We start from the raw sequence: 27635 nt of genomic DNA on the forward strand, positions 1-27635 counted from the left end.
GCCCAGGAAGCCCCGTCACAGTACAATTGCCACACCTGTTGATGCAAGGTAGTGTTGACTTCATGGGTTTCATCGGGTAAATCTTCAAATAATTCGGCTGTATCCGCTATAGGGTTAGTCGTCAGAAGATCACAAATTGCATACCCTTTACTAACTTATGTTGCTTGAAATGCAAGTCGTATTGGGATATGAGGAGGGCCTATTTTGCTAATCGCTAATTCATGGAGGTCGGTTGCGTCATGAATACTTGAACTGGATTAACGTTCGAGATGACGTAAATCGTCTGCCCGACGAGGTAGTGTCGCATCTTCTAGATGGCGAACATCAAAGCGAGACATTCCTTTTCGATCATTAGGCACTGAGATTTGGCACCTACCTAAGTTCGACTTAGGTAATATATTGCATACTCGTGACCGTTGTCATCGTCTTGTGCAAGCAAAATACTTAAAGAGTGGTTCATCGCCTTGATGTAAATCAAGAATAGTTTACCCAACTTCGGTGCTACGAGAACAAGAGGATTTGAGAGATATGCCCTTATATCTTCAAATACCTTCTGACAGGCATCGTCCCAGATAGTTTTGAGAACGGTTGACACTTCCTGGACAGGTTCGAGATGAATCACCGGATGTAAGACAATCTTCCTTGTAGTCCCCTAAGTTCCTTGAGGCTTCTCGATGGTTGCAATTCATTTATCGCCTTCACTTTGTCGGGGTCAATATGGATGCCTTTCATGGTGATGACGAATCTGAAGAATTTACCACTGGACATTTTGAGAAAAGACTTGGTAGTGTTCATCTTCAGTTGATGACTTTGCATGAGGTCGAACATTGTCCTCAAGTCTTTAATATGGTCATCTTTGTTGCAGCTTTTAATGACCAAATCATCAATGTAACATTCGACGGTCTTTCGGAGATGTTCCTAGAAAATCTTCGTCATCGCTCGTTGGTACGTAGCTCCTACGTTCTTCAAGCCAAAGGGCATGACTGTGTAGCAGAGGACACCAAGAGGTGTTCTGAAGGCGGTATGTTTCTGTCATCTGGATACATCTTGATTTGATTGTATCCTGAGAATCCATCCATAAATGACATTCTCTCGAACTCACACATGTTGTCGATGATGACATCCGTGATAGGGAGAGAAAAGTCATCTTTCGAACACGTGGTATTCAGGTCTCTGAAATCAATACATATTATGATTTTCTCATTCTTCTTTAGGACCGGAACAATGTTCACAAGCCAATCAGGATGTTGCTCTTCCCGGACGAAGCCTTAATCGATCAACTTTTTGACTTCGACCTCAATTGCCTCCATAATCTATGGGCATAACCATCTTTGTTGTTGCTTGATGGTTTAGCATCCGTTTTGATGTTGAGATGATGCATCACCACATTCGAATCAAGCCCTGGCATGTCTTCGTGGTTCTAGGCAAAAACATCGATGTACTCTCTGATGAAAGCAATCAACTCTTCTTTCTCGTCTGGTGGAAGACTATCACTTACGTATATTTGTTTCGATTTGGCTTCATCGCCTATGTTTACCTTGTTCGCCTTCTTATTTTTATGATGTTTAACAAACAATTTACTTCTAATGTTGTTTGTCTAATGTTTGTGTTTTCGTATTTATTCTAGGCAAACAACGTGTTGGAGGATGGATGGAATCGAGCCTTAACGATCATATCAAATGGAGGTTTGCGGAATTGTGGAGTGAACCAACGTCAATTCAAGTTAAAGATCCAATTACAAGCTTCTTCCGCAAAGTTTACCAAGTCATGATCATTGAAGACCTTCATCAAGCTTGGGTATATTTAGTATAGGTTTATATTATGTGTGTTTAATACTCTAAGCTCAATATCATATACACACACAATATTGGATTTTCTCACAAAATGAGCTATTTTGAGAAAACTTTGTGATATTATTTTATTGACCATGTTTACTTTATATTCATGTGTTATAATGTTTATGAAGACATTTCATAAAGTTTTAATATGCGTTTAAACTCTCTTTGTCAAAAACATGTTCTTAACAAATTCATATTCATGCATGTTTTTACAAAATAATGAGTTTTCACAATTGAGAAATGAAAATTGAAAATTTATTTTTGTAACATGTTTGTTTTCATGTTTATAAACATTTTGCAAAGTTTCATCAAGTTTGGAATTGATTTGTTATGTTTAATGGAATTTACAAAATCATGTTTTTGTTCGTGCACATGTTCGTGCATGTTTTACAAAACAGATGAGTTTTTATAAATGGGAAGTGATATTCAAGAAATTCTTTCTTTGCCATGTTTATCTACATGTTTATAAACTTCCCTCAAAAGTTTACTATTTTTGGAGTTGATTTACTGTGCCTAACTGATTTTACAAAATCGTGTATCATAGCAGATTTTTAGAAACTGTATTTCTGTGTTCAAACATTTATTTCTATCAACTGGGAAATGCCTTTTCATAAATTCTTTCTCTAACATGTTCTTATACATGTCTAGAACATTCCCTCAAAATTTCACAATTTTTGGAGTTGATTTACTATATTTATTTGATTTTACAGAGCTGCATATATAGTGCTACAGTACTATCGGTCGACCGCGCTATAGTGCGGTCGACCGACGAACTCTCTGGATATCTCCTGAGTTTCTGACCTTGTTCGCGGTCGACCCCGGTTTTCCTCGGTCGACCGCTGTAGTTCCAACGGCTCTTTTTAGAGCCGTTGCAGAATGGTTTTTTGGTCTTTTTTTTCTTAGCTTTCTCTTGGCTTTGGGGTTTCTATAAATACCCCCCTTACTTCAGTTCTAACTAAGAAGCAAGAGAATGTTTTAAAGAGTTTTAAAAAGAGTTTAAGCTTCTTTTAAGCTTGTTTAAGGGTTTGGTTTAAAGCTGTTTTGGTTTTTACAAGTGGAGGAGATTATCTTCTTGTTTGGGCTTCAATCTTCATCTCTCCATCTTGTCATCTATTGAGAAGTTTTCTAAACTCTACTCTAGCTTTTATTTATCAATTATTAGTTAATTATATCAATTATTAGTTAATTATCATTTCCATTAAAGCTAGTTTTATATTGAGTTTAGATTTGATTTTACTCCTTGTTGCACACACCCACTTGAGCTTATTGTATTTGCATACATAGTATATTAGGGTTGTGAGAGATTGTAACATTGAGTTGTGCTTCATTGTGTTCTCATCTATTGTAGAGAACAAATTTATATTTGTTACATTGTGAGTGTTGTAAGGTTTTCGGTGAGCTAGAAACCGAGTGTGTTGTGAAGTTTTCCGGTGAACTAGAAAACCGAGTGTGAGGAGTGAACGTTGTTCGGTGAGCGTTGAAAACCGACATTGTGAGGTGTAAACGTTATTCGGGTGAGCGTAGAAAACCCGGTTGTGATAGTGGATTTCTCCCCGGGAGTGGGGAGCGGAGACGTAGGACGGAAGGTCCGAACTCCGTGATCATATTGTGTGTTTGAATGTGCTTTGGCGTTTATTCTTATTTATGCTCATTGCTCATTTCGCCATTGTCTCATTATTTATATGATCCACTATCTAGTTCATATTGTTTACCCCTTGTGTTAGTTTATATATATATCCTTGCATATATATATATAGGATATATCTCATTATTTACATTGCTTATCCTAGCTCATATATCTTGTGGTATTTCATACTTGCTAGGATAACTTGTTAATTAATTTTAATTAGCATTTAATCGGATTAGATTAGCATAAGACCCTAATCATCCCCACCCCCCTCTAGGGTCTAACAATTGGTATCAGAGCTTGGTGCTCTTTGATTTAAGGTCTAATCACCTTGAGTTAAAGATCTAAGTTATCTCTTTGTGCTAATCTTGTTTTGATTATATTTGTATCTTGCTTGCATGATGCATCTTGTTTAGGCTATGATTCTAGTATTGCTCCTAAATTCAATGCTTTCCCTTATGCTTAATGGTATTTTAGATTCAAAATATTTGTTCAATCTAAAAATATCGATTTATGAGAAATCATTGATTGTGTTTATATTGTGCCCACGTTGGAGAAATCCAAGTGGAGCAAACATGATAAAAAGATGTTTATTATGAACAAGCTTATGTTAGAATTTTTATTAAATGCATTTGATTCATTTATGTCTAACAAGCTTGATTTTTTTGATAGTGCTTACACCTTATGGAAATTTATTAAAGCACATCAAGGAGACTTGGAGGCGATCTGACAAGCTTTGGAGGATCCCGCTTCAAGTTCATATGGAGCTTCATGCACACGTGCACTAGGCGATAGCCCTAGTGAGGTTTGCGAGTTCGAAACCATTAATGATTTACCTAATGATGAACTTGCTTGTGCTAGTGATAAATTATTGCATGCCTACAAGAAATTGCAAAATGATTTCATTGATTTATAAAGCAAGCATGTAAATTTGAAATCCGATCATGAGTCTTTATCTTCTAAGTTTGATACTATTTCTAATGAAAATATGATCCTTAAAGAAAACAATGAAAAATTAAAATTGGATCATGATTCTTTGCTTTCAAACTTTGCTAAGTTAACTCATGAAAGAGATAATGTCATGCTAGAAGTAGTAGCTATTAGAAATGATTTTGATAACCATACATGCTCTACTTCTATTATCAATGATGTTGTGCATAATGATGATTTGAATCTTGTTAAGGAACGCATATCATGCTTAGATTCAACTTTAAAAACATGCATTGATAACCATAAGAAACTTATGGATAAGTGTGTTAAATCTAGTGCTACAAAATCACCTACACACTATGCACACTTGTATAACAAAGTTTACAAGTGCTCCATTTGTGGTCGTAAAGGCCATTTAGCTAAATTTTGCTATGATGCACAAAAACATAAGAATATTAATCCTTCTTGTGCATGTCATCAAGTTTCTTCATCACATGTACACACACATGCACCTATTTCTCATCATAAGCATGCTCTTGTGTATCATTGTGATTTTTGTGGTAGAGTTGGTCACTTAGCTAAGTTTTGTTTTGATTTGCGAAAAGTTTCTAAATCTCAAAATATTTCAAGTAGACCAACATTGTTTCAAAATGTTTCTTATTTGCAAAATAATCTTAAAAGACCATCTTTATTTGCAAATGTTCCTCGTGCACATCCACATGGTCAACATAATCAAATGCATCCTCTTCATTGTACTTATTGCAATCGAATGAGTCATTTGCATAATTATTGCTATGACCGGACCTATGCACTAAATGCGCCCAAATGGGTTCATAACCCAAGGGCTTTGAGCTTTAATGATAGGGGTCATGTCCCTAAACAAACCGGCACCAAGAATACTTGGGTACCAAAATAATTTTTTAAGCCAAGAATTTTAGTACTTTTATTTTTTTTTTCTTGGTTTTGAAAAATATATTTTAAACTTTTATGAAAACAATTCCTTTTATTGGTCAAACTCTTTTGTTTTCATGATTATTAGTTTTATTTTGATGAGAGGTTTGTACGTATATAACCCTCCGGATTTATTGGGTGTTTATTCCCAAATCTTATTTACCGGGTGCTAAAATGTTTATATGGGTTGTTACTAGCTCAATAGCTAGATATGGTTGCCTCTCATGATTTTTTGAATCAATGATGATTTGGTCTTACGTTTTTGGATTTAAACTTTGATTTATGATTTCTTTTCGTTGATTTGTTTTTATTTGAAAACTTTTTGCATGATTCTCATGTTTCTCTTCTTTTTGATTTCATAAATTTATTTTAGATAATCTATACAGTGGTTAAAAGAATTTTGACTCTAATGTACTATTTTTTATAAATTATATTTAATATGAATTCACCATATAATTTTGACTGTAGTCTGTTGGCCTTCTTATTTTGATGATGTTTAACAAATAATTTACGACTAATGTTGTTTATCTAGTGTTTGTGTTTTCGTATTTATTCTAGGCAAACAACGAGTTGAATGATGGATGGAATCGAGCCTTAACGATCATATCAAATGGAGGTTGGCGGAATTGTGGAGTGAAGCAAATTCAATTCAAGTTAAAGATCCAATTACAAGCTTCTTCCGCAAAGTTTACCAAGTCATGCTCATTGAAGACCTTCATCAAGCTTGGGTATATTTAGTATAGGTTTATATTATGTGTGTTTAATACTCTAAGCTCAATATCATATACACACACAATATTGGATTTTCTCACAAAATGAGCTATTTTGAGAAAACTTTGTGATATTGTTTTATTGACCATGTTTACTTTATATTCATGTGTTATAATGTTTATGAAGACATTTCATAAAGTTTCAATATGCGTTTAAACTCTTTTTGTCAAAAACATGTTCTTAACAAATTCATATTCATGCATGTTTTTACAAAATAACGAGTTTTCACAATTGAGAAATGAAAATTGAAAATTTATTTTTGTAACATGTTTGTTTTCATATTTATAAACATTTTGCAAAGTTTCATCAAGTTTTGAATTGATTTGTTATGTTTAATGGAATTTATAAAATCATGTTTTTGTTCGTGCACATGTTCGTGCATATTTTACAAAACAGATGAGTTTTTATAAATGGGAAGTTATATTCAAGAAATTATTTCTTTGACATGTTTATCTGCATGTTTAGAAACTTCTCTCAAAATTTTACTATTTTTGGAGTTGATTTACTGTGCCTAATTGATTTTACAAAATCGTGTATCATAGCAGATTTTTAGAAACTGTATTTCTGTGTTCAAACATTTATTTCTATCAACTGGGAAATGCCTTTTCAGAAATTCTTTCTCTAACATGTTCTTATACATGTCTAGAACATTCCCTCAAAAGTTCATAATTTTTGGAGTTGATTTACTATTTTTATTTTATTTTACAGAGCTGCATATATAGTGCTACAGTACTATCGGTCGACCGTGCTACAGTGCGGTCGACCGACGAACTCTCTGGATATCTCCTGAGTTTCTGACCTTGTTCGCGGTCGACCCCGATTTTCCTCGGTCGACCGCTGTAGTTCCAACGGTTCTTTTTAGAGCCATTGCAGAATGGTTTTTTGGTCTTTTTTTTCTTAGCTTTCTCTTGGCTTTGGGGTTTCTATAAATACCCCCCTTACCTCAGTTCTAACTAAGAAGCAAGGGAATGTTTTAAAGAATTTTAAAAAGAGTTTAAGCTTGTTTTAAGCTTGTTTAAGAGTTTGGTTTAAAGTTGTTTTGGTTTTCACAAGTGGATGAGGTTATCTTCTTGTTTGGGCTTCCATCTCCATCTCTCCATCTTGTCATCTATTGAGAAGTTTTCTAAACTCTACTCTAGCTTTTATTTATCAATTATTAGTTAATTATCATTTCCATTAAAGCTAGTTTTATATTGAGTTTAGATTTGATTTTACTCATTGTTGCACACACCCACTTGAGCTTATTGTATTTACATACATAATATATTAGGGTTGTGAGAGATTGTAACATTGAGTTGTGCTTCATTGTGTTCTCATCTATTGTAGAGAACAAATTTATATTTGTTACATTGTGAGTGTTGTAAGGTTTTCGGTGAGCTAGAAACCGAGTGTGTTGTGAAGTTTTCGGTGAACTAGAAAACCGAGTGTGAGGAGTGAACGTTGTTCGGTGAGCGTTAAAAACCGATACTGTGAGGTGTAAACGTTATTCGGGTGAGCGTAGAAAACCCGGTTGTGATAGTGGATTTCTCCCCGGGAGTGGGGAGCGGAGACGTAGGACAGAAGGCCCGAACTCCGTGATCATATTGTGTGTTTGAATGTGCTTTGGCGTTTATTCTTATTTATGCTCATTGCTTATTTCGCCATTGTCTCATTATTTATATGATCCACTATCTAGTTCATATTGTTTACCCCTTGTGTTAGTTTATATATCCTTGCATATATATATAATTCATCATATAGGATATATCTCATTGTTTACATTGCTTATCCTAGCTCATATATCTTATGGTATTTCATACTTGCTAGGATAACTTGTTAATTAATTTTAATTAGCATTTAATCGGATTAGATTAGCATAAGACCCTAATCACCCCCCTCTAGGGTCTAACATACCTGGACCACGTTATCCTCGGTGAGAGGTTCCCTTTGTTCGAACAGGTCACCATATTAGATATTTAGGTGGTGGATCCATGGGTCTTCCCAAGCCGACAGTTGATCATCTTCCTCCATTGTGGTGGGATCGACTATGGCCATATTCGACATCAACCCTTTGAACACCTCTCCGATCCTAACGTCGGAGTCCCAATTTTAAGAATCATATGAGTCTCCGTCCTTACTTGGATTGGCCAGTCGGTCCCCTATTTGCCAACAACATTCATCATTAGATGAGGAGATGTAGCCTAGGCCCCTTTCGTATGCATATTAATTATCAGATTTTTCTTTTGGGACATAAGCAGCCTTAGTCGGAACTCGAGGACCTCGACCGAACCAAAGTCCTTCTCCAAGTGTAAGATTATATCCCTATTTCTTCATGAGTTTACGCACTTCTGGACTATATTTGGATAGGTGAGGACCAAGTTTTTCATCATCATTATCATATCTCCAAAAATGGTCCGGCATTGGAGATATCTCACCTTAACCGTAGATTATCTCTTCCTGACCCTTTTTCTTGGCAGTAATGACAATGGTCATTCCGAACGAGTCTTGGATATGCTTCTTTGTCATGCAAGATGATAGGAGCGGCATGTGTAAATCGGGATCTTCGTATAATTCCTTCATTAGCTAATCAAGAGAAGGCGAGTACTCTAAATCGTTATTTATTATTTCTTCGGCAAGTTGCCAATTACAACTACCATCTAACGATTCTCCACCGTCAAGACTGATTACAAAAGGTACAATATCATTTAATACAAAACCTCCATTGCAATCAAGCCCAACCTCGGTGTCAGCTTCTTCTCCATTGTCCGTGTCTTGGGCCGATGGTTCAGTGTCAGACTTAGCACCGTAAAGACGAGAATCAGTAAAATAGTTTTCCAATCCCTTAAATAGTTGCTTATCCTCGACCACCATCTTGACCTCATTATTAGTGTCTACATATTCCAGACACTAGTGGAGGGTAGAGGGAACTATCAGGTTACCATGGATCCAGGGTCGACCCAAAAGTAAGTTATAGGACGTCTCTGTGTCGATCATGTAACATGTGACTTCTGATTTCAGATCTCCAAGTTAGCATTTTACTGGGATTTTACCCAATGGTTTGGACCCACTAGTGTTGAATTCGTAGATAATGGTGCCTATCGAAGCCAACTTATTGGTGGGGATTCCAAGATTGTACATCAATCGAAGTGGCATGATGATGACAGTGGAACCCGGATCAACTTGGATCCGTTTGACAACGCTGGAACCGATGTATCCGATGAAATACAATGGTGCTTCATATTCATTACTTGCATGTCCTCCTTGGTGAAAGTGACGCACGAGAATTGTTTGACCACGAGGTTACAATGTTGAGTTGACGACTCTGGTTCGTCAAGGATTAGTTTGATCTAAGTGAGGAATACATCTGAATCGACCATGGCTTCTTGTAGGGCCTCTCTGGTGTCTTTAGACAGACATAATAACTAGTATAGAGTTATCCTTGCTGGGATGTTTACTAGTTGGGCCATCACATCGAAGCGGTATGGAGTGTTCGAATTTACCGGTTTGTCTCCTCTAATTGGACGATTGAATCGAGACTACTTCGGGTTCTGAACCTCTTGATGCTGGGGCTCTTTATCTTTCTCTTGACTACATTCTTCTTTTATTTAGGGATTGACTGCTATCGAGAAGTTCCTTGAGAAGGATTAGGAGTGGTCATAACCACCCCCTGCTTAGCTGGCTGATCGTTCACCTTGGAATAGTCGAACCGATATTCATTTCCACTTCTAGTGGCGAAGGCCGGTTCTTCGCTGGTAGCAAAAGCTTCATGCTCATCATCGAAAGGTGGGAAGGTAGGGATTCCTTCATCATTTTTCTCCGGAACAGCTATAGTGGCACGACAAGATTTCCCCTTGCCTTTGGACTTGGATTTCTTCTTGGAGGAGGATCCTGTCCATTGCTCATCTTGAAGTAGATCAGAATGAACCCAAAGAATTTCGTCGTTGGGAGCCATGTGTGGCACTAGTCCTTTCTGGCATTGTCCGTGAGGATCCTCATTAATTGTCCTCATTCATACTCTTGTCACAGGTTCTGGTTGAAACCACGTGAGGGGAACAGAGCCGAAACTAATGCTTACTGCGTTTACACCCACTTTCTTTTCCTTGGGTTGCTTTGTAGTGATAATCCCAACGTCAATCAAGGCTTGAATTTTGTCCTTGAGAGTGTAGCACATCTTGGTGGGATGATGAACTGCTCTATGGAATGCGTAATATCGCGGATCTATAGTCTACTTAGCTCCCTCATGATCAATGATTAGAGGTAGCTTGATCTTGTTGTTTTCTAACAAGTATTTGAAGATACCGGGAACCTCATATTCTTTAAAGGAGTATTCCTTGGGAACTTTGGCTTAGAAGCCTTCTGTTGCCTTGGAGGTTGTTGCTGCCATTTAAGCGATTGTTGCTTGGGCACTTGTAGTTGTGGCTGTTGTTGGGGTTGCAATTGGAATGTTTGATTTGCATCCACCGCATTCGCTTACGCCTTCCCTTTACCACGAGGGGTGAAGTTCTGTTTTAGGGCATTAGTCGTGGGATGACCTCTTTCAGTTTTCTTCCTTTTGAGGAAGCGTTCGGCTTGCTTCCCGCGTACTTTCAACTCTTTCTAAGTCTTGGATGGTGTGACGCCCATAGCTTCCAGCACATCCAAGGATAGGTTTTTATGACATGCTTAGAGGATGAATTCCTTCGCGACCAGATCTCGGCAGTTCATCGCCTTATTCCGGAAGCGCTTGACGAAGTTCTTGACTGATTTTTCGTCTTGTTGTTTCTCACCAAATAGTGTCTCAATTTATACCTCTGTATCATCATCGAAGAAGTTGGTGAAAAACATGCTCTCCATGTCGTCCCAGCTGTTGATACTTCCCAGCTTGAGACGGTGGTACCAGTGAAGGCAGCCGCACGAAGGGTCCCCATGAATGATCGTACTAAGAGGTTCATTACCTGAAATAACCCCTAGGTGGGACTTGAAGTAAATCAAGTGTTGAGTGGGTGAACCCCTTCCGTCGAACAGCATGAAGTTAATCAGGTTAAACTTCACCAGTACGAAATCGATTCCCACTCCTTCGGATAAGGACACAAAATGTTGGTGTTCTTTACCTCTTGAGTAGACATCAAAGCATTGGTCTTGCTTTCGAGGTCTTTTATCTTTAGATATTCACCGGCATCTTTCTTCGGGTAACTTTGAAAAGGAATGGAGGGACCACATTGTTGGTGTGGCCACCCCCTACGTTGGGGCCATCATCAGCTTTTTATCATCGAGAGAGGTATCGGCATTATTCCCCTTGACTTCTGAGTCGCTATCTATCTGATTGATAGTGTGGTGATGACTTAATGCACCATGCTGATTTGACAACTCTTGGAGCTACTGGGCATGTAAATCCTTGACCCGTTGTACGACCATCTCCATTTCACTTTTGAAGTCCTCCTTCTGTTTAGCCAAGGCTTCTTGAAGGAGTTGAGCCATCTGCTCTGTAGTGATCATGAATGCTTCTCGAGATCGCCTCGTACTAGACATGATGTTATCAGAGCCAATTATGGAGTTTGCATTTGATGCTTCATCATCTGAAGAATGCCCTCTCTGAATTCTCCGATAATCCCTTGGTCTAATAGTTCCAGACCGTAGCTGAGTTATGCGTTGGGATACCTTCGGGAAAGGTTCAGGACTAAAGTGTCGTGTAGACTTTTCCTTATCGACCATGTTGATGGTGACTCCTGGAAGTTCACCATCATGTTCGGCTAATCTTCTTTTATGGAAGTGCCTTGGTTTAGGTTTGGACGCTTTTGTGAAGATCCTTTAGAATATTGAGACCCTCCTTGGAGCGGTCTTGGGACAGCTACATCCTGATAATACTACCCTGATTAATCTCTCACAAGGACAATGAGAGTTCGTTTCTAGGATATTTCTCTTTCTAGGGTATTTCTAGGGTATTTCTCTTTCTAGGGTAATCTCTCAATAGGTCGGAGCAACCTATTGGCTATTCATTTATACTTTTTGGTATAACGTTGTCATCTTTCAGATGCATCTTCTTCTTATTAGGTAACATATTATTAGCGTTCGCAGGAGTCACACGTTTGGAATCACACCTTTGTGAGGGCAAAATCTTAACGGGCTCCTGATTTTTCACCCGTACCCCCAAGCAGGTGGTTACGGAAATTAACTTGTTGGGAGGGTGCTTACGACCCACAGTCTAGATGGTTGCTCGGTAATCATTCAGCGGACCCAAGCATTCTTTGGTAGGAGTTTTTCCTCGATCATCGTGTAGAGGACCCGGGCGATCCTTTAACGGAATTCTGAATTTGGAGAGATCTATGCTGCCATAGAGTTTCACCAGAGGTGGGGGATCAGAAGGAGTGAGATCTTAAATTAATAAAGGCTGGGGAGCATCCTTAGAAGTGGAACTGAGTGAGAGACATAACTGGGGTCTCTTATCAGGTAGAGGCACCTTAACAGTCTTCAGTGCAGTTTTAGACGTTATCTTGGGCTTTGGCACCCAAACCTGCTTAGATCTTGTTGGCTCTTTGACCACCTCTTCTTTTTGCAATTCTTGTGCCTTTCGTACAAGGATCCGCGCATACGCAAGAAGTGCGTGGCGCTTCTATATGCGCTCCTCGAGAGTAGAACGGGTTCGTTTGACATGAACCCATTATTAGTCAGCGGTTAGGAGGAGAATTCCGGTGCTTGTTGTGGTGACGGCTTAGCCACTTGGCGCTTTCTAAACTTTAAATGCGATTGGTAACAGATTTCGTCCATCTGCTTCAAAGCTTTAGCGAATTGGTGGGTGTAGGCGTATAAAATTGCTTATCGGTCCCTTAGCACAGCTCGGCACAAATCGACGAACCATCGGGCGACGTATCCAAACATGAGCGTCAGTCCACAACGCCAAAGCCAAGTGACACGCAACAAAGCGGATTAACGAGGCTACGAAGCTGACAAACCGCACTCAAACAACGGAATGAATCCACTCGCGTGCGCTCGGCACAAACCGACGAACCAACGAGGCGACGAGATCGACGAATCGCATGCAAGCCACGGAATACATCCATTCGCACTTGGAATCAGGCCAAGTGTTGAAGAGTCAATGAGTCATCCAACCAAGGGCAGACTCGGACGAATCACGATCGAATCAAGATCAGTTTCGGACTCGAACTCAGAAGCAGATTTACTGCCTAATCAGGATCCGGATTTACTGCCAAATCTGATCAACAAATCAGAGTCTAAATTCAACCGAATCACGGACAGAACCGAGAGACGGACACAACGGAAAAACGACGGAAAACAACCGCCTAAGGGGGCTCGGCCAAAGCCGAGCCACCCATAGGTGGCTCGGCCAAGAGTGATCCCGAGATTTGGGCGATTATTTCCTTGGTGAACCAATTCCCCCGGCTATTATTTCCTTGGTGAAATAATACCCATCGTACTGCATAGATCTGACCGGATCTAGATCTCGCGGTGGTCCATGGATAAACCCCGGCGCAGGCAAACAACCCACGCAAGCGAGCGACCGCAAAACAGGAGCTCGTGATTTGTTCGACAAACAAGGATAAAAAGTTGTAATTTTTCTTTTCTTTTATTTGATTTTCATTGTAACCGGATCTTATAAAAAGACCAGATCTTTGTAACCGAAAAACAGTTATTCAAGATAGCAATGGAATCAGTGAAGAAAACAACGATTTTTCCCGTGAACAATCTGGCGACCACAGTGGGAGCCGCCGATCTCGCTGCCGAGATCGGAGCGTCGCAGCCGCGGATCTCTCCCAGTCGTACCACAGTGGGAGCCGCCGATCTCGCTGCCGAGATCGGAGCGTCGCAGCCGCGGATCTCAATCCCAGTCGTGGAAGAGGTCAAATACGAGTTTGACTAGCAGAAGTTCGAGGAATACTTGTCGTCCTCGTCCGGATCAACCTCCCCCCACAAGTCCAAAAAGTTCTCCTTCAGGAGAAAAACTCATTGGTATGAAGACGTCGAAAACACCAACGAAGATCTCGCCCCGTTTGATGCCAAAGTCGCATCGGGTGAGATTCCTCCAATTCCCAACCAAGGCAGATCTGCTCTAACCAACCCTTCTGCCGCAGAGGGCATGGTGACTCTCTCTAAGAGAGCCCGCCAAAGGCAACGTCAACGCCTTGCGAAACAATTCACAAAGGCCATGGAGTCAGTTGACGGGATCCGCTATAACACGGATCTGAAGAACAAGAGAGGCAAACAGCCTCAACAACAGATGAACGGCGCCTCTTCCAAGCCGCCAACAATGGAATGTGTCCGGGTCAAACGGAATCGTTCAACACTAGAAGAATGTATCTGCAAACGCCGCGCACTATCAGCGCAGGCGCGGGCTCAAGCCGAAGAAGCCCGTAGAAAGCTGCAGAAAGAGGTGGCCAAGAAGCCGCCATCAACCCGCAAAGCCTGGAAACCGAAGTCTGAAGCGGCGATTCAGACTAAGGAGCAACAACTGCAGCCTCCGAAAATCCAACCTCCGGTGAATCAATCCAGACCACCGATGATTTCCACAACTGCTCCGGGAGATCCCGCAAGACCATCCCAGAAAAGAAAGTCAGTCTTGGAGCGCCTCGGTCCACTTCCCGAGAAGCGAAGCAAAACTCTAATCCAAGGACGTTTGGGCCCACTAAGAAAACCCCGAACGAATCAACATGATGGGAGTCGCCGCAACCCTCAACATGACAAAGAAATCATAGCACCCAAGCGCACTACTTTGCGTGTCGAAGTTCAGGAGCCCGTTGAAAATTCACTCCCACAAAGGCGCGTTTCGAGGCGCGTGACTCTCGAAAGTCCGAAGAAGGTAATTCGCTCTCAGAAAGAAACATTATCGTCTGATGATGATTGCATTATACCTGAGAAGTCGTGCCAACACACGATAGGTTGCTCCGACTTTCAAACAAAAGAGCTACACTATCGTGCTGGGGGTACGAGTAAAGCCAGAAAAAGAAGCCCTCGAAGGCTAGAAACTCAGTGCCCTTTTTCAAAGCTCATTCGGGTGGTACTGTCTGAGTGCAACTGCATCAAGGCAGTCCCCGAGAGAATTTCAGTGTTCGAAAGGCTTAGTATCGAAATGCCAAAACCAAGGCATAGGCGTTTCCGGCAAAGAAGAACGTTGGTTGAAGATGGAGAATTTCCGAGGGTCACCACTAACATGACCACCAGAGGGACATCGGCACGGGATAATCTCGAGTCAATTCTGAAAGCATCCCAGCGTATAACCCGTCTGTAGTCTGGAGCCATCAAACGAAAGACTTACGGTAGGGTTCAGACAAGGGTACCTTCAGAAGATGAAGAGTCGGATGCCGGTTCGGCGGTCGCATCTGACAACACAGTATCCAGCGAGGGGCAACCACGCGAGGCACTTATGATAAGTGCAGAACAAGTGGCTAAGATGCTTGAAGAGGCCATGGCTAAACAACGGGAGGCCTTCAGGTTTGAAATGCAGATGGCCATGCAGAACATGAGAGAAATGCATGACCAACAAATCCAAGCATTGACGAACCAGCAAGGCGAGCCAAGTCGTCGTAACCATGTTAATCTGGAAGATGAGGACACAAATGCAAACGAGACTCATAATGCAAATAATCCTCCCATCAATGCAGGGGGTGGTAACGAGAATGCCAACGAAAACACAGGTGAAAACATGAAGATCAAGAACCTCGAGAGCAAAATCAACACATTGATCTCCGCTCAAGAGACAAAGAAAACAGGCATTCCCTGTCCATACCCAAGAGAGTGGGAATCGATCCCATATCCGGCGAAGTTCAACCTAATTAACTTCACGCCGTTTAATGGGATGGGTTCACCCACTCAATATTTGATTTACTTCAAATCACACTTGGGGGTAATCTCCGGCAATGAGCCTCTGATGGTGCGGTCATTCGTCGGCACTCTTCGAGAAGCCGCCTTCGATTGGTATCGCCGCCTCAAGCCAGGTAGCGTGAACAGCTGGGACGATATGGAGACCATGTTCCTCACTAATTTCTTCGACGACAACACCGAGATATCTATCGGATCATTGCTCGATGAGAAGCAGAAAGACGGGGAGTTAGTCGACACCTTCGTCAAAAGGTTCCGGAACAAGGCGATGAACTGCCGGGACCCGATCATCGAGGAATTCATTCTCCAGACCTGCCATAATAATCTGTCCTTGGACGTGTTGGAAGCAATGGGGACAGCACCGTCCAAAACGTGGAAGGATCTGAAGGTCCGAGGGGAGCAGGCTGAGCGATTCCTTAGGAGAAAGAAGGCGGAGAGAGGCCAACAGGTGACAAATGCTCCAGCATAGAATTTCAACCCAAGGGGGAATGGTAAGGCACATGCTAATGCAGTTGATGCTAATCAAACTTTCCAATTGCAACCTCAGCAACAGCAGTAGCAAAGAGCGCCACAACAATCGCAGCCGCAATGGCAACAACGGTCTCAGAAGCAAAGAGCGGAGCCAAGATTTCCTAAGGTGTACTCCTTCAAAGATGACGAGGTGCCCGGCATCTTCAAGTACCTGTTGGAGAACAACAAAATCCAACTGCCGGCGATCGTGGATCAAGAGGGGGCTAGCAAAGTGACAGATCCGAAGTATTGCGCATACCACAGAGCAGTCCATCACCCTAGCAAATTGTGCTACCACCTCAAGTACAAGATCCAGGCGCTAATTGATGTAGGCGTCATAACCCCGAAGCCGTCCAAGAATGTTGGAGCAAACGCGGTTTCAATCAGCTTTGGATCGGTGCCCACAACATGGTTCGAGCCGAAACGCGTCACCAAAGTGGGAATGAAGACGGTGAATGATGACCCACATGGACAGCGCCAAAAAGGGACTTGTGCCACACACAGCCCGAACGGCGAAATCCTCTGGGTTCATCCGGATCTCATTAGAGATGAGCAGTGGGCGACCTCCTCGAAAAGAAAGGGTAAAGGCAAGTCCTGCAATGGTACTTCCGCAGTTTTCAAAGAAGATGGTGATGAACCTCCTGTTTTCCCGCTTTCTGAAGAAGAACAAGAAGTTTTTGCCACTAGAAGCGGAAACCAGTACTACTTCAACTATCCGTCACCTAGTGATCAGTTAGCTGAGCAGGGGGTGACTAAACAGGGACCAGCCAAAACTCTCACAGAGCTGGGGGTGATTACAGTTCCTAAACCGATTGAAGATGCTCGACGATAGCCGGCGGATAAACAAAAACCCCAGGAAATATAGAATCCGAAGCAGTCTCGTTTCAGTCGTCCGATTGGAAGGGATAAACCGGAGAGTTCGAAAACTCCGCTCCGATTGGAAGGGATAAACCGGAGAGTTCGAAAACTCCGCGCATCTTCGATATCATGGCTCAATTAGCTAATATTCCAGTGCGGATAACGTTGTATGAGTTGCTGCGGTTGTCTAAGGAGACTAGGGAAGCCTTACGAGAAGCCTTGGCTGATTCTGAAGCATTCCTCACTCGGGTCAAACCGGCACCTGAAGAGTTAGAACTGTCAATGCAACACTGCAACATAGCGGCTAAGAACCTTCCCTGTATCACCTTCACCAAAGAGGATATGTAGACGAAGAATTCAAACCATGATCGGCCCCTATATTTCATCGGATACATTGGCTCCAGCGAAGTCAACAGGATCCAAGTGGATCCGGGTTCCGCTGTGAGCATTATGCCGCTTCGCCTTATGCATAGCCTTGGTATTCCAGTCAGCAAATTGGCGTCTACAGGAACGATCATTTACGGATTTAACACCAGCGGGTCAAGGCCTTTGGGAAAGATCCGGATAAAGTGCCAAATGGGTGATCTGAAGACGGAGGTCACGTGTTACGTGATTGATGCTGAGACATCATATAACTTACTACTGGGTCGGCCTTGGATCCATAGTAATGTTATAGTTCCCTCCACCCTACATCAGTGTCTGAAATATGTCGACACTGATGGAAGGGTCAGGACGGTGGTCGCGGATAAACAACCATTTAAAGGGTTTGAGAATTATTTCACTGATTCTCTCCTCTATGGTAACGAATCCGACACGGAACCATCGGTCCAGGGCACAGATAGCGGAGAAGAAGCTGATTCCGAAGCCGGATTCGATTACAATGGTGGTTTTGTTTTAAATGATATTGTACCCTTTGTAATCAATCTTGACGATGAACAATCGTTAGATGGAGGTTGTAACTGGCAACTTGCCGATATTGAAATAAAGGATGATTTAGAGTACTCGTTGTCTCTTGATGATGCGACAAAAGGACTACACGATAATCCTGAGTTACATATGCCGCTCTGATCATCTTATGTAACAAAGAAACGCCTCCAGCATTCCTTCGGAACAACCCTAGTCGTGCCTGCCAAAACAGGAGTCGAAAAAGAGGTGATTTATGGTAAAGGAGAGAATTTTCCATTACCAGATCATTTCCTAAGAGAAGATGAAGAGGAAGATTAAAGGAGAGAATTTTCCATTACCAGATCATTTCCTAAGAGAAGATGAAGAGGAAGATAAACCTGGTCGATATTTATCTAAGTATAGTCCTGAAGCGCGCAAGCTCATGGAAAAACAGTGATATGATTTCACACTCGGAGAAGGCTTGTACTTTGATCGAGGTTCCCGTATCCCAGCTAAAGCAGCATATCTGCCAAAAGGGAGACCGGATGATTATTACCGTCACAAAAGAGGCTTAGGCTATGTTTCCTCGTCTGATGATGAATGTGGTTGGCAAATTATCGACCAAATTGCTAACAAAACTAAGAACGGGTACTCTTCTGATTCTTCAGCTGGGGATTCCGATGCAAGTTTGGGGGAGGTGTTCAAGAAACTGATGTCGCATATGACTACGGTCGATCCTGTGACGATAGAAGACGACGATCAAATGCCAACGTGGGAAGATCCATGGGTTCATTACCTAAACATGCAGTACGGCGATAGGTTCGAACAAAGAGAACCACCCACTGAAGATAAAATAGTCCAGGTTAACATGGGTGACGAGGCCAATCCGAAGCCCATATTCATCAGTGACAGCCTTCCCCCAAATGAGAAGGAGGAGTTAATTGCTCTCATCAGGGAGTATATTGACGTCTTCGCTTGGAACTATGAAGATATGCCAGGGCTCGACCCCAATGAGGCAATACACCGCCTCGATATCAAGCCGGATGCCAAACCTGTCAAAAACCAGCAAAGACGGTTTCGTCCGCAGATTATGGAAGCTATTGAGGCAGAGGTTAAGAAATTGATCGAATCAGGATTTATCCGAGAGGAGCAACATCCAGATTGGCTAGCCAATATCGTTCTAGTCATGAAGAAGAACGGTAAAATCAGGATTTGCATTGACTTCAGGGACCTGAATACGGCATGTCCAAAAGACGACTTTCCTCTCCCAATCACGGATGTCATTATCGACAATACATGCGGATTTGAGAGAATGTATTTTATGGATGGTTTCTCAGGATATAACCAAATCAAGATGCACCCAGATGACGAGAAGCACACAGCATTCAGAACGCCTCTCGGTGTCTTTTGCTACACCGTAATGCCTTTCGGTCTAAAGAATGCAGGCGCCACGTACCAACGAGCAATGACTAAGATTTTCCTCGGGAAAACAGTCGAATGCTACGTTGATGATTTGGTTGTGAAAAGCCGTAACAAAGAAGATCACATCAGGGACTTGAGGACGATGTTCGATCTCATGCGAAGCCATCAATTGAAGATGAACCCTACTAAATCCTTCCTTGGAATGTCTAGCGGAAAATTCCTTGGATTCGTCGTCACCACTAAAGGTATACATATCGATCCTGATAAGGTGAAGGCGATACACGAACTGCAACCCCCTAGAAATCTAAGAGAGCTCAGAGGATTGCAAGGGCGTTTAGCTTACATCCGGCGATTCATTTCGAATCTTTCTGGGAAGTGCCAACCGTTCTCCAAGCTAAACAAAAAAGGGGTATCATTTATCTGGGACGACGCCTACCAAAAAGCATTCGAAGATATCAAAACATATCTGACGAATCCTCCTGTTCTCGTTGCACCAAAATCAGGTAGACCGTTCTTGATTTACCTCAAGGCGATGAACCACTCGATAAGTGCTTTATTAGCACAAGACGATGATAATGGTCACGAACAGGCAGTTTATTATCTAAGTCGGACCTTGATAGGAGCCGAGTCTCGATATCCGATGATTGAGAAAGAATGCCTCGCATTGGTATTTCGCGATGCAAAAGATGCGGCATTACTTGGTTGGACAGACGATTTACGTCATTTCAAATGTTAACCCAGTACGGGTATTTATGACGCAACCGGCCTCTATGAATTGGCGATTAGCGAAATGGGCCCTTCTCTTGTCCCAATATGATTTGCACTTCAAGCAACAGAAGTCGATCAAAGGACAAGCGATTTGCGATCTTTTGGCAGCAAACCCGAACACAGATACGGCAGAAATATATGATGACTTGCCAGACGAAACCCACGAGGTTAACACTACGTCGCATCAACAAGTATGGCAATTATATTTCGATGGTGCCTCAAGGTCAGTTAATAGGGCAATAACCCCGGGAGGTTCTATAGTTTCCTCCGGGGTTGGAGTTGTCTTAATCTCCCCGGGGAAGCATGTAATGGCAGAATCTTTTGAAGAATTCTTTATTTAATACATCCCTCGTCTCCAGAACGCTTATGCGGATGCACTGGCAGCACTAGTGGTTTCACTTACGCAGCCTCCCGAAACTGAGCTGTTAGTCACAGTGAGGACGCATCAGCTCTGCATACCCATATACGATATGGATATTGAAGAGGAAGATGATGGAAACTCAAACGCCAAGGAGGTGAATTCAACCCAAATTGGGTATGAGTCCCAAGATTGGCGTTTTCCCATCATTGACTACGTCCAGTATGGTATTTTGTCAGAAGATGTAAAAGAAAGAGAATCAATCCGCCGAAGAGCACCAAGATTCTTCTATAATACCGAGACACATACGTTATACCGTAGAGGGTACGATGGTTTGTTACTCCGATGTCTTTCGAACAAAGAAGCAGAAGAAGTTCTTAAGGAAGCATACGAAGGAGAATGTGGTGCGCATCAGCCCGGTCCCAAACTGTATGATCGTATCAGGAGAATGGGATATTTTTTGCCAACAATGGTTCGTGACGCAATCGAATATGCCCGAGAGTGTCATGCTTGCCAAATACATGCAAATTATATGCATCAACCGCCAGAGCAGTTGCACACGTCAAACACGTCTTGGCCGTTCGAGATATGGGGTATGGACATCGTCGGTCCGATTTTTCCCCCTTCAGTCAAAGGTGATCGATTCATCCTCGCAATCACAGATTACTTCTCAAAGTGGGCTGAAGCAATTCCGCTTAGAGAAGTGAAGACGAACGATAAACTCGGTGAAGCACTCTGGGCTTATCGCACCACCATACGCACACCTACAGGAGCCACCCCATATTCGCTGGTATACGGATGCGAGGCTGTGTTACCTTTAGAGATTCAAATCCCGTCACTTTGGATCGCTCTCGCAACTGAGATGACGACAGAAGAACAGCACCAAAAACGTCTCGAAGAACTCGTGAGGTTGGATGAAAAGCGCTTGGAGGCTCAACAACACATTGAGTTTTATCAAGCCAGAATATCTAGGGCTTTTAACAAAAGAGTCCGACAGAGAAGCTTCAAGGAAGGAGATCTGGTCCTCGCTGCTCGCCGACCAATAATTCTCACCTCCAAGAAGAAAGGTAAATTCGAACCCAAATGGGAAGGACCGTTTGTAATAGACACAGTCTATTCAAACGGCGCATATCGCCTGATTACTCAAGAGGGCGCCAGGCAATTAATGCCAATAAATGGGAAGTTCCTGAAAAAGTACTATCCCTAGTACGTTCAGGATAACTCGTTTACCGGGAAGTTCCTTGAAGAATATTACACTTAATATTCTAGAGGATAACCCAAAATTTTTTTCACCACCAAAATCCCTCACTGATCAATTTCAATTGACAGTGGGTCCACCAAAAATGTCTTTCTGGCCCTCTTGACTCTCTCCATGAACAAGAGGTCCACTTTCATTTCGGAGTCCCCTTTCGATAAACGAAAGAACTCCCTTCTTCTTCTCTTTGGTTAAGCCCTCTCATGGCTATAACCGAAGTTGAAGTTTCACTTCGATAAACGAAGAACTCATTTTTCAGTTTAGATGACCAATCCTATAAAAGGCAAGTTTATCTAGATTTCTTTTAGATTCTCGGAGTGGAGATCCCACTCTTAGTTTCTTTTGCACTGGAAATAGAATATAAAATTCTTCCTTTCCAGAATCAAGGAATAGAATATAAAATTCTTCCTTCCTTGTTTTCGGGTTTGCCTTCACCCTAAAAGAAGACCGAGAAATAGAATATAAAATTCATCCTTTCCCGCACCGATCTTTTCCAAAATTATCAATTTAGGATTCATCTTAGGAAGTTTATCCCGAATCCTAAGCAGGAATAAGTCTGCGCCTAACACGCGCTGCCGGTTTAGTATTTTTCCGTAAAAAAAGACACCAGAGTTCGATTCTGGGGTATTCTATCCTGAAACCTAAGCAAGGATAAGTCTGCGCTTAACCCGCGCCGCCGGTTAGTTCTTAACCGTTAAAAAAAAGAACACTCGCCCACATATTCAACATTGTGGCAGGTTGTTATTAATAACACCAAAATCCACGCCTTATACGCGTGGGGGATTTTATCCTGAATCCTAAGAAAGGATATGCCGACGCCTAACACGCGTCGCCAGATTAGTCTTTTACTATCCAAAAAGACACCAGAGTTCGATTCTGGGTATTCTATCCTAAAACCTAAGCAGGGATAAGTCTGCGCTTAACCCACGCTGCCGGTTAGTTCTTAACCGTTAAAAAGAACACCCGTTCACATATTCAACATTGTGGCAGGTTGTTATTAATAACACCATAATCCATGCCTTACACGCATGGGGAATTTCATCCCGAATCCTAAGAAAGGATATGCCGACGCCTAACACGCGTCGCCGGTTTAGTCTTTCTCCGAAGAAAAAGACACCAGAGTTCGATTCTGGGGTATTCTATCCTGAAACCTAAGCAAGGATAAGTCTGCGCTTAACCCGCGCTGCCGGTTAGTTCTTAACCGTTAAAAAGAACACTCGTCCGCATATTCAACATTGCGGCAGGTTGTTATTAATAACACCAAAATCCATGCCTTACACGCATGGGGAATTTCATCCTGAATCCTAAGAAAGGATATGCCGACGCCTAACACGCGTCGCCGGTTTAGTCTTTCGCCGTAGAAAAAGACACCAGAATACCAGTCTGGGGTATTTTTATCCCGAAGCCTAAGTAGGGATAAGTCAGCATCTAATACACGTTGCTGGGTAGCCTATTCCCATAACAATGGCAAAGTCTACACGGATTTAGACAATCCGCATGCTAGCCCGACTCAAACGGTAGTCGGTAAAGGCTAATCAAATCCGTTGAAGGCTGGGGGTTAGCCAAAAATCCTAAAGTCAACGCCTAACACGCGTCGCTGGGTAGTCTATTCCCGTGAGAAAGACGAAGTCTACGTATTCAATATCGTAGCACTAAGAGCGTTAACTCTCTTAGCACAACGTCACATGTGGAACGGATTTAGATAATTCGCATGCTAGCCCGACTCAAACGGTAGTCGGTAAAGGCTTATCAAACCCGTTGATGGTTGAGGGTTTGCCAAAAATCCTATAAATACGAGAGTCACTGACGCATCAGCTTCATTAGTTGGTCTCGTGACTTGAGCATCCAACGACATTCGAAACCCTAGGGTCAACGCCGGACAATGCGTAACCCTAGGTCAACGCCGATCAACGCATTGCAACGAAAGAATCAATACTCCAATAAGGATAACTTAACAACACTACGCCGGACAACGCGTTGCAAATAAAGACTCAGAGCCAACAATCGATGGTCAGTTCTATGTTGAACCAGCAAACACGAGCTAAAAGATCAAAAAAATCAGGAATCGACTTCAAGTTCAGATTTTCAACAACGGTCAGACAATAAATGCAGCACCGGAACCCTTACAGACATTCGACAAAGCACCGAATAGCCTGAAGGATTGAAGGAATCAAGAACAGAAGCCATTCCAAAGTCCCGTTACACTGACTGAAGGTTGGGACAATCATATCCAAAGTATTCCAGACTCTTCTATAAAAGAACGAGACTGAAATACTTTGGAGGGGGTATCTGTAGGAGTATAAAATTGCTTATCGGTCCCTTAGCACAGCTCGGCACAAACCGACGAACCATCGGGCGACGTATCCAAACACGAGCGTCAGTCCACAACGCCAAAGCCAAGTGACACGCAACGAAGTGGATTAACGAGGCTACGAAGCTGACAAACCACACTCAAACAACGGAATGAATCCACTCGCGTGCGGAATCAAGTTAACGGGTTGAGGAATCAACGAGTCATCCAACCAAGAGCGGACTCGGACGAATCACGATCGAATCAAGATCAGTTTCAGACTCGAACTCAGAAGCGGATTTACTGCATAATCAGGATCCGGATTTACTGCCAAATCAGGTCAACGAGTCAAGTCCAGATAAATCAACCACAGAACCGGATTATGGACAAAACCGAAAACAGAAAATGACGGAAAACAACGCCTAAGGGGGCTCGGCCGAAACCAAGCCACCTCTAGGTGGCTCGGTGGCCGAGCCAGCCCGAGCCACCTATGGGTGGCCGGCCAGATCTGTGCCCGGGCACAGTGAGGGTAGCCTATAAATAGGGCCCCCCTTGGTTCATTTTAAAAGGTTGGAAATTTTGGAGGCGAAGCTCTGCTGGATTCAAGGCTCAGAACTTAAAAAAGATCCAAGCTTTGGGACTTCGAGGACTTGCTCTTCCAGATCCGGTGCTCGGCGATCATCTACGCTAAATAAGGCAAGAGTTCGAGAGGAATCGGATCTCAGATCTACGCAGGCATACTCCGGATCAAAGCTTGGTCTTTGATCCCGAGAATCGGGCGATTATTTCCTTGGTGAAGCGTAGATCCGACCGGATCTAGATCTCACGGTGGTCCACGGATAAACCCCGGCGCAGGCAAACAACCCACGCAAGCGAGCGACCGCAAAACAGGAGCTCGTGATTTGTTCGACAAACAAGGATAAAAAGTTGTAATTTTTCTTTTCTTTTATTTGATTTTCATTGTAACCGGATCTTATAAAAAGACCGGATCTTTGTAATCGAAAAACAGTTATTCAAGATAGCAATGGAATCATTGAAGAAAGCAACGATTTTTCCCGCGAACAGTGGGCAAGACATTGGCAGCGCCTCTGACGAGCCCTTTTCTTCAGCAACGGTGAGCCTTCGATGGGCAGCTTCGTGACCTTTGAAGAGTTTTCACGAGAGTCAAATCCGGCTTCCTTGGAGGTTGGAGAGGAGTCTTCAACAGCATTCGGGTGAAGATTATCACCCTGAGTTTTCAGATCTAAAGGCCAATTAACCTTCTTCATGGAAGCGGTCTTCCTGCGCTTGCATGGAGAGGATAATCTGGAGGAGGAGAAAGAGACATACTCCTCAAACTTCTGCTAGTCAAACTCATTTCGACTTCTTCATCCACAAGGATCTTGATTAGTGGCTGCGACACGACAGCCTCGGCAGCAAGGTTGTTGGCTCCCACTGTGGTCGCTAGTGTGTTTTGGTGGAAATTTGGTTTATTCATGGAACTCGTTACAACTTCAGTCGTTATAATGAATTCAAAAAAATTAGCCTTTTTATTAGACCTTTCTTACACAAATAAAACAAAAATGTTATAACTTTCTTAAAACACACGCAATAGACGTTTATCACCCACTGCTTGCATGGGATCTTAGCCTATGCTAGGGTTTATCCATGGACCACTAATTGATTAGATCCAAATATAAGTTTCGTTGTCTCGCAAAGGAGACAAGAAACTGAAGTGAATATCTCAGCAAGGTGAGATACCCACTCTTCTCGAGAATCGCAGCTAGGTACGATCTCAAGAAAATGGATGAACAGATACAGATCTCTGGAACTCTTCCTCTTTATGCTGAATAGCTCGTTGAGATTTGTTTCTCCTCTCTGAAATTTGTGCTCTTCACTCTTTAGTTTGACAGGGCTTCACCAAGGCTCGAGAATTTCGAATCTGTACAAATGAAGGCCCTAGGGCTGTATTTATAGGCTTCAGAAGCTCGATTTTCAGATAAGAACGGCCGATTCCCTCTTATTTTCAGTTATAATCACTTATCCACTTTCCAAGATAGCTTCAAATCAGTTGAAGAGGCTTTGGATCAGAATATACTAAAATATGGGCAATTAACGGCAAAAAATGGCGAGTAATAGCAAAAACAGAGTTTCGGGGCCTGAGACACTTTTTGTGTCTCGGCCAACTGAGACCGAGACATAGTTTGTGTCTTGGGTGGCTGAGACACTTGTTGTTTCTCGGTTTTTGATCGAGGTGTTGTTTTACCCGCCTTGACTTTTTTCATTGTAATTTGCCCGTCCGATCTCAGAATGACACGATTCAAAGTGTGCTGGAAATCCAAAGAAGAGATATACAACCTCCCATAGGTGAATCATATGTGGAGTGTACAAGACATGAGTGGTGCTTTGCCTTTCGTGAGTGAGACGTAACTCCCGATCAGATCGTCTCTTTGTTATTCTGCTCTCCTATTGATTCATAAGCTTTGTCGACTCACTTCATACACTTGTCAGCATCAGATAATCCTTCTTGACTTGGATAATGATATTTATCATCTTCTCTCCGTCTCGAGCTACGTGCGGGAACTCATAGGTAATTTTTGACGCCTACATGAAACACTTTGGAGGGGGTATATGTAGGCATCAAAAATTACTTATAGGTTTCTACACATAGCTTGAGACAAAGAGAAGGTGATAAACATCATTATCTAAGTCAAGGGGAGTTATCTAACATCGACAATCGCATGAAGCGAGTTGATGATGTGTACGAATCAACAGGATGGCAGAATAACAAAAAGATGAAGCATCACTCGTGTCTCGTCCACCCCACATGCAATACACCTATGGAAGATTGTAGATCTCTTCTCCGTATTTTCAATGCATATTGAATCGCGTCATTCCGAGATCGGATTAGCAAATTAGAAGGAAAATAGTCAACGCACGCTAAAACAACGTTTTGGCCAAAACTGAGACACGTTTTGTGTCTCGACCAAGGCTGAGACACATCTTGTGTCTCGACCAAGGCCTTGGCCAAGGCTGAGACACACTCTGTGTCTCAGCCAAGGCCGCTCTATGTTTCGGCCAAGGCCGAGACACAAAGTTTGTCTCGTGCCCTGAAACATGGTTTTTCGCTCGTTAACCGCCCGGAAACTAGTTTTTCGATAAGATTTTGGGATTTTTTCAGCTCAAAGTCTCTCTAACTGATTTGAAGCTATCTTGAAATGTGGTTAAGTGATTACAATTGAGGATGAGATCAAATCGGTCGATCTTATCTGAAAATCGAGCTTCTGAAGCCTATAAATATGGCTTTAGGGCCTTCATTTGCACAGATTCGGAATTCTCAAGCCTTGGTGAAGCTTTGTCGAATTCAAGAGTGAGGAGCATGAATTTTAGAGAGGATGAAGAGA

The 27635-nt window shown here is 42.4% G+C and overlaps 1 protein-coding gene across 1 annotated transcript in view; it reads left to right on the forward strand.

Annotated features, from left to right (window-relative positions):
• The window catches only part of LOC109839115 (F-box protein At5g07670-like), an 83582-nt gene continuing 56664 nt past the window's right edge, over nt 718-27635 (forward strand). The window contains exon 1 of the mRNA XM_020407547.1: nt 718-1021. Coding sequence (XP_020263136.1) covers nt 718-1021 — 304 coding nt within the window. The remainder of the gene's footprint in view (nt 1022-27635) is intronic.

Source organism: Asparagus officinalis, chromosome 4 (assembly GCF_001876935.1).
Source record: "Asparagus officinalis chromosome 4, Aspof.V1, whole genome shotgun sequence".
In the NCBI taxonomy this organism is placed as follows: domain Eukaryota; kingdom Viridiplantae; phylum Streptophyta; class Magnoliopsida; order Asparagales; family Asparagaceae; genus Asparagus; species Asparagus officinalis.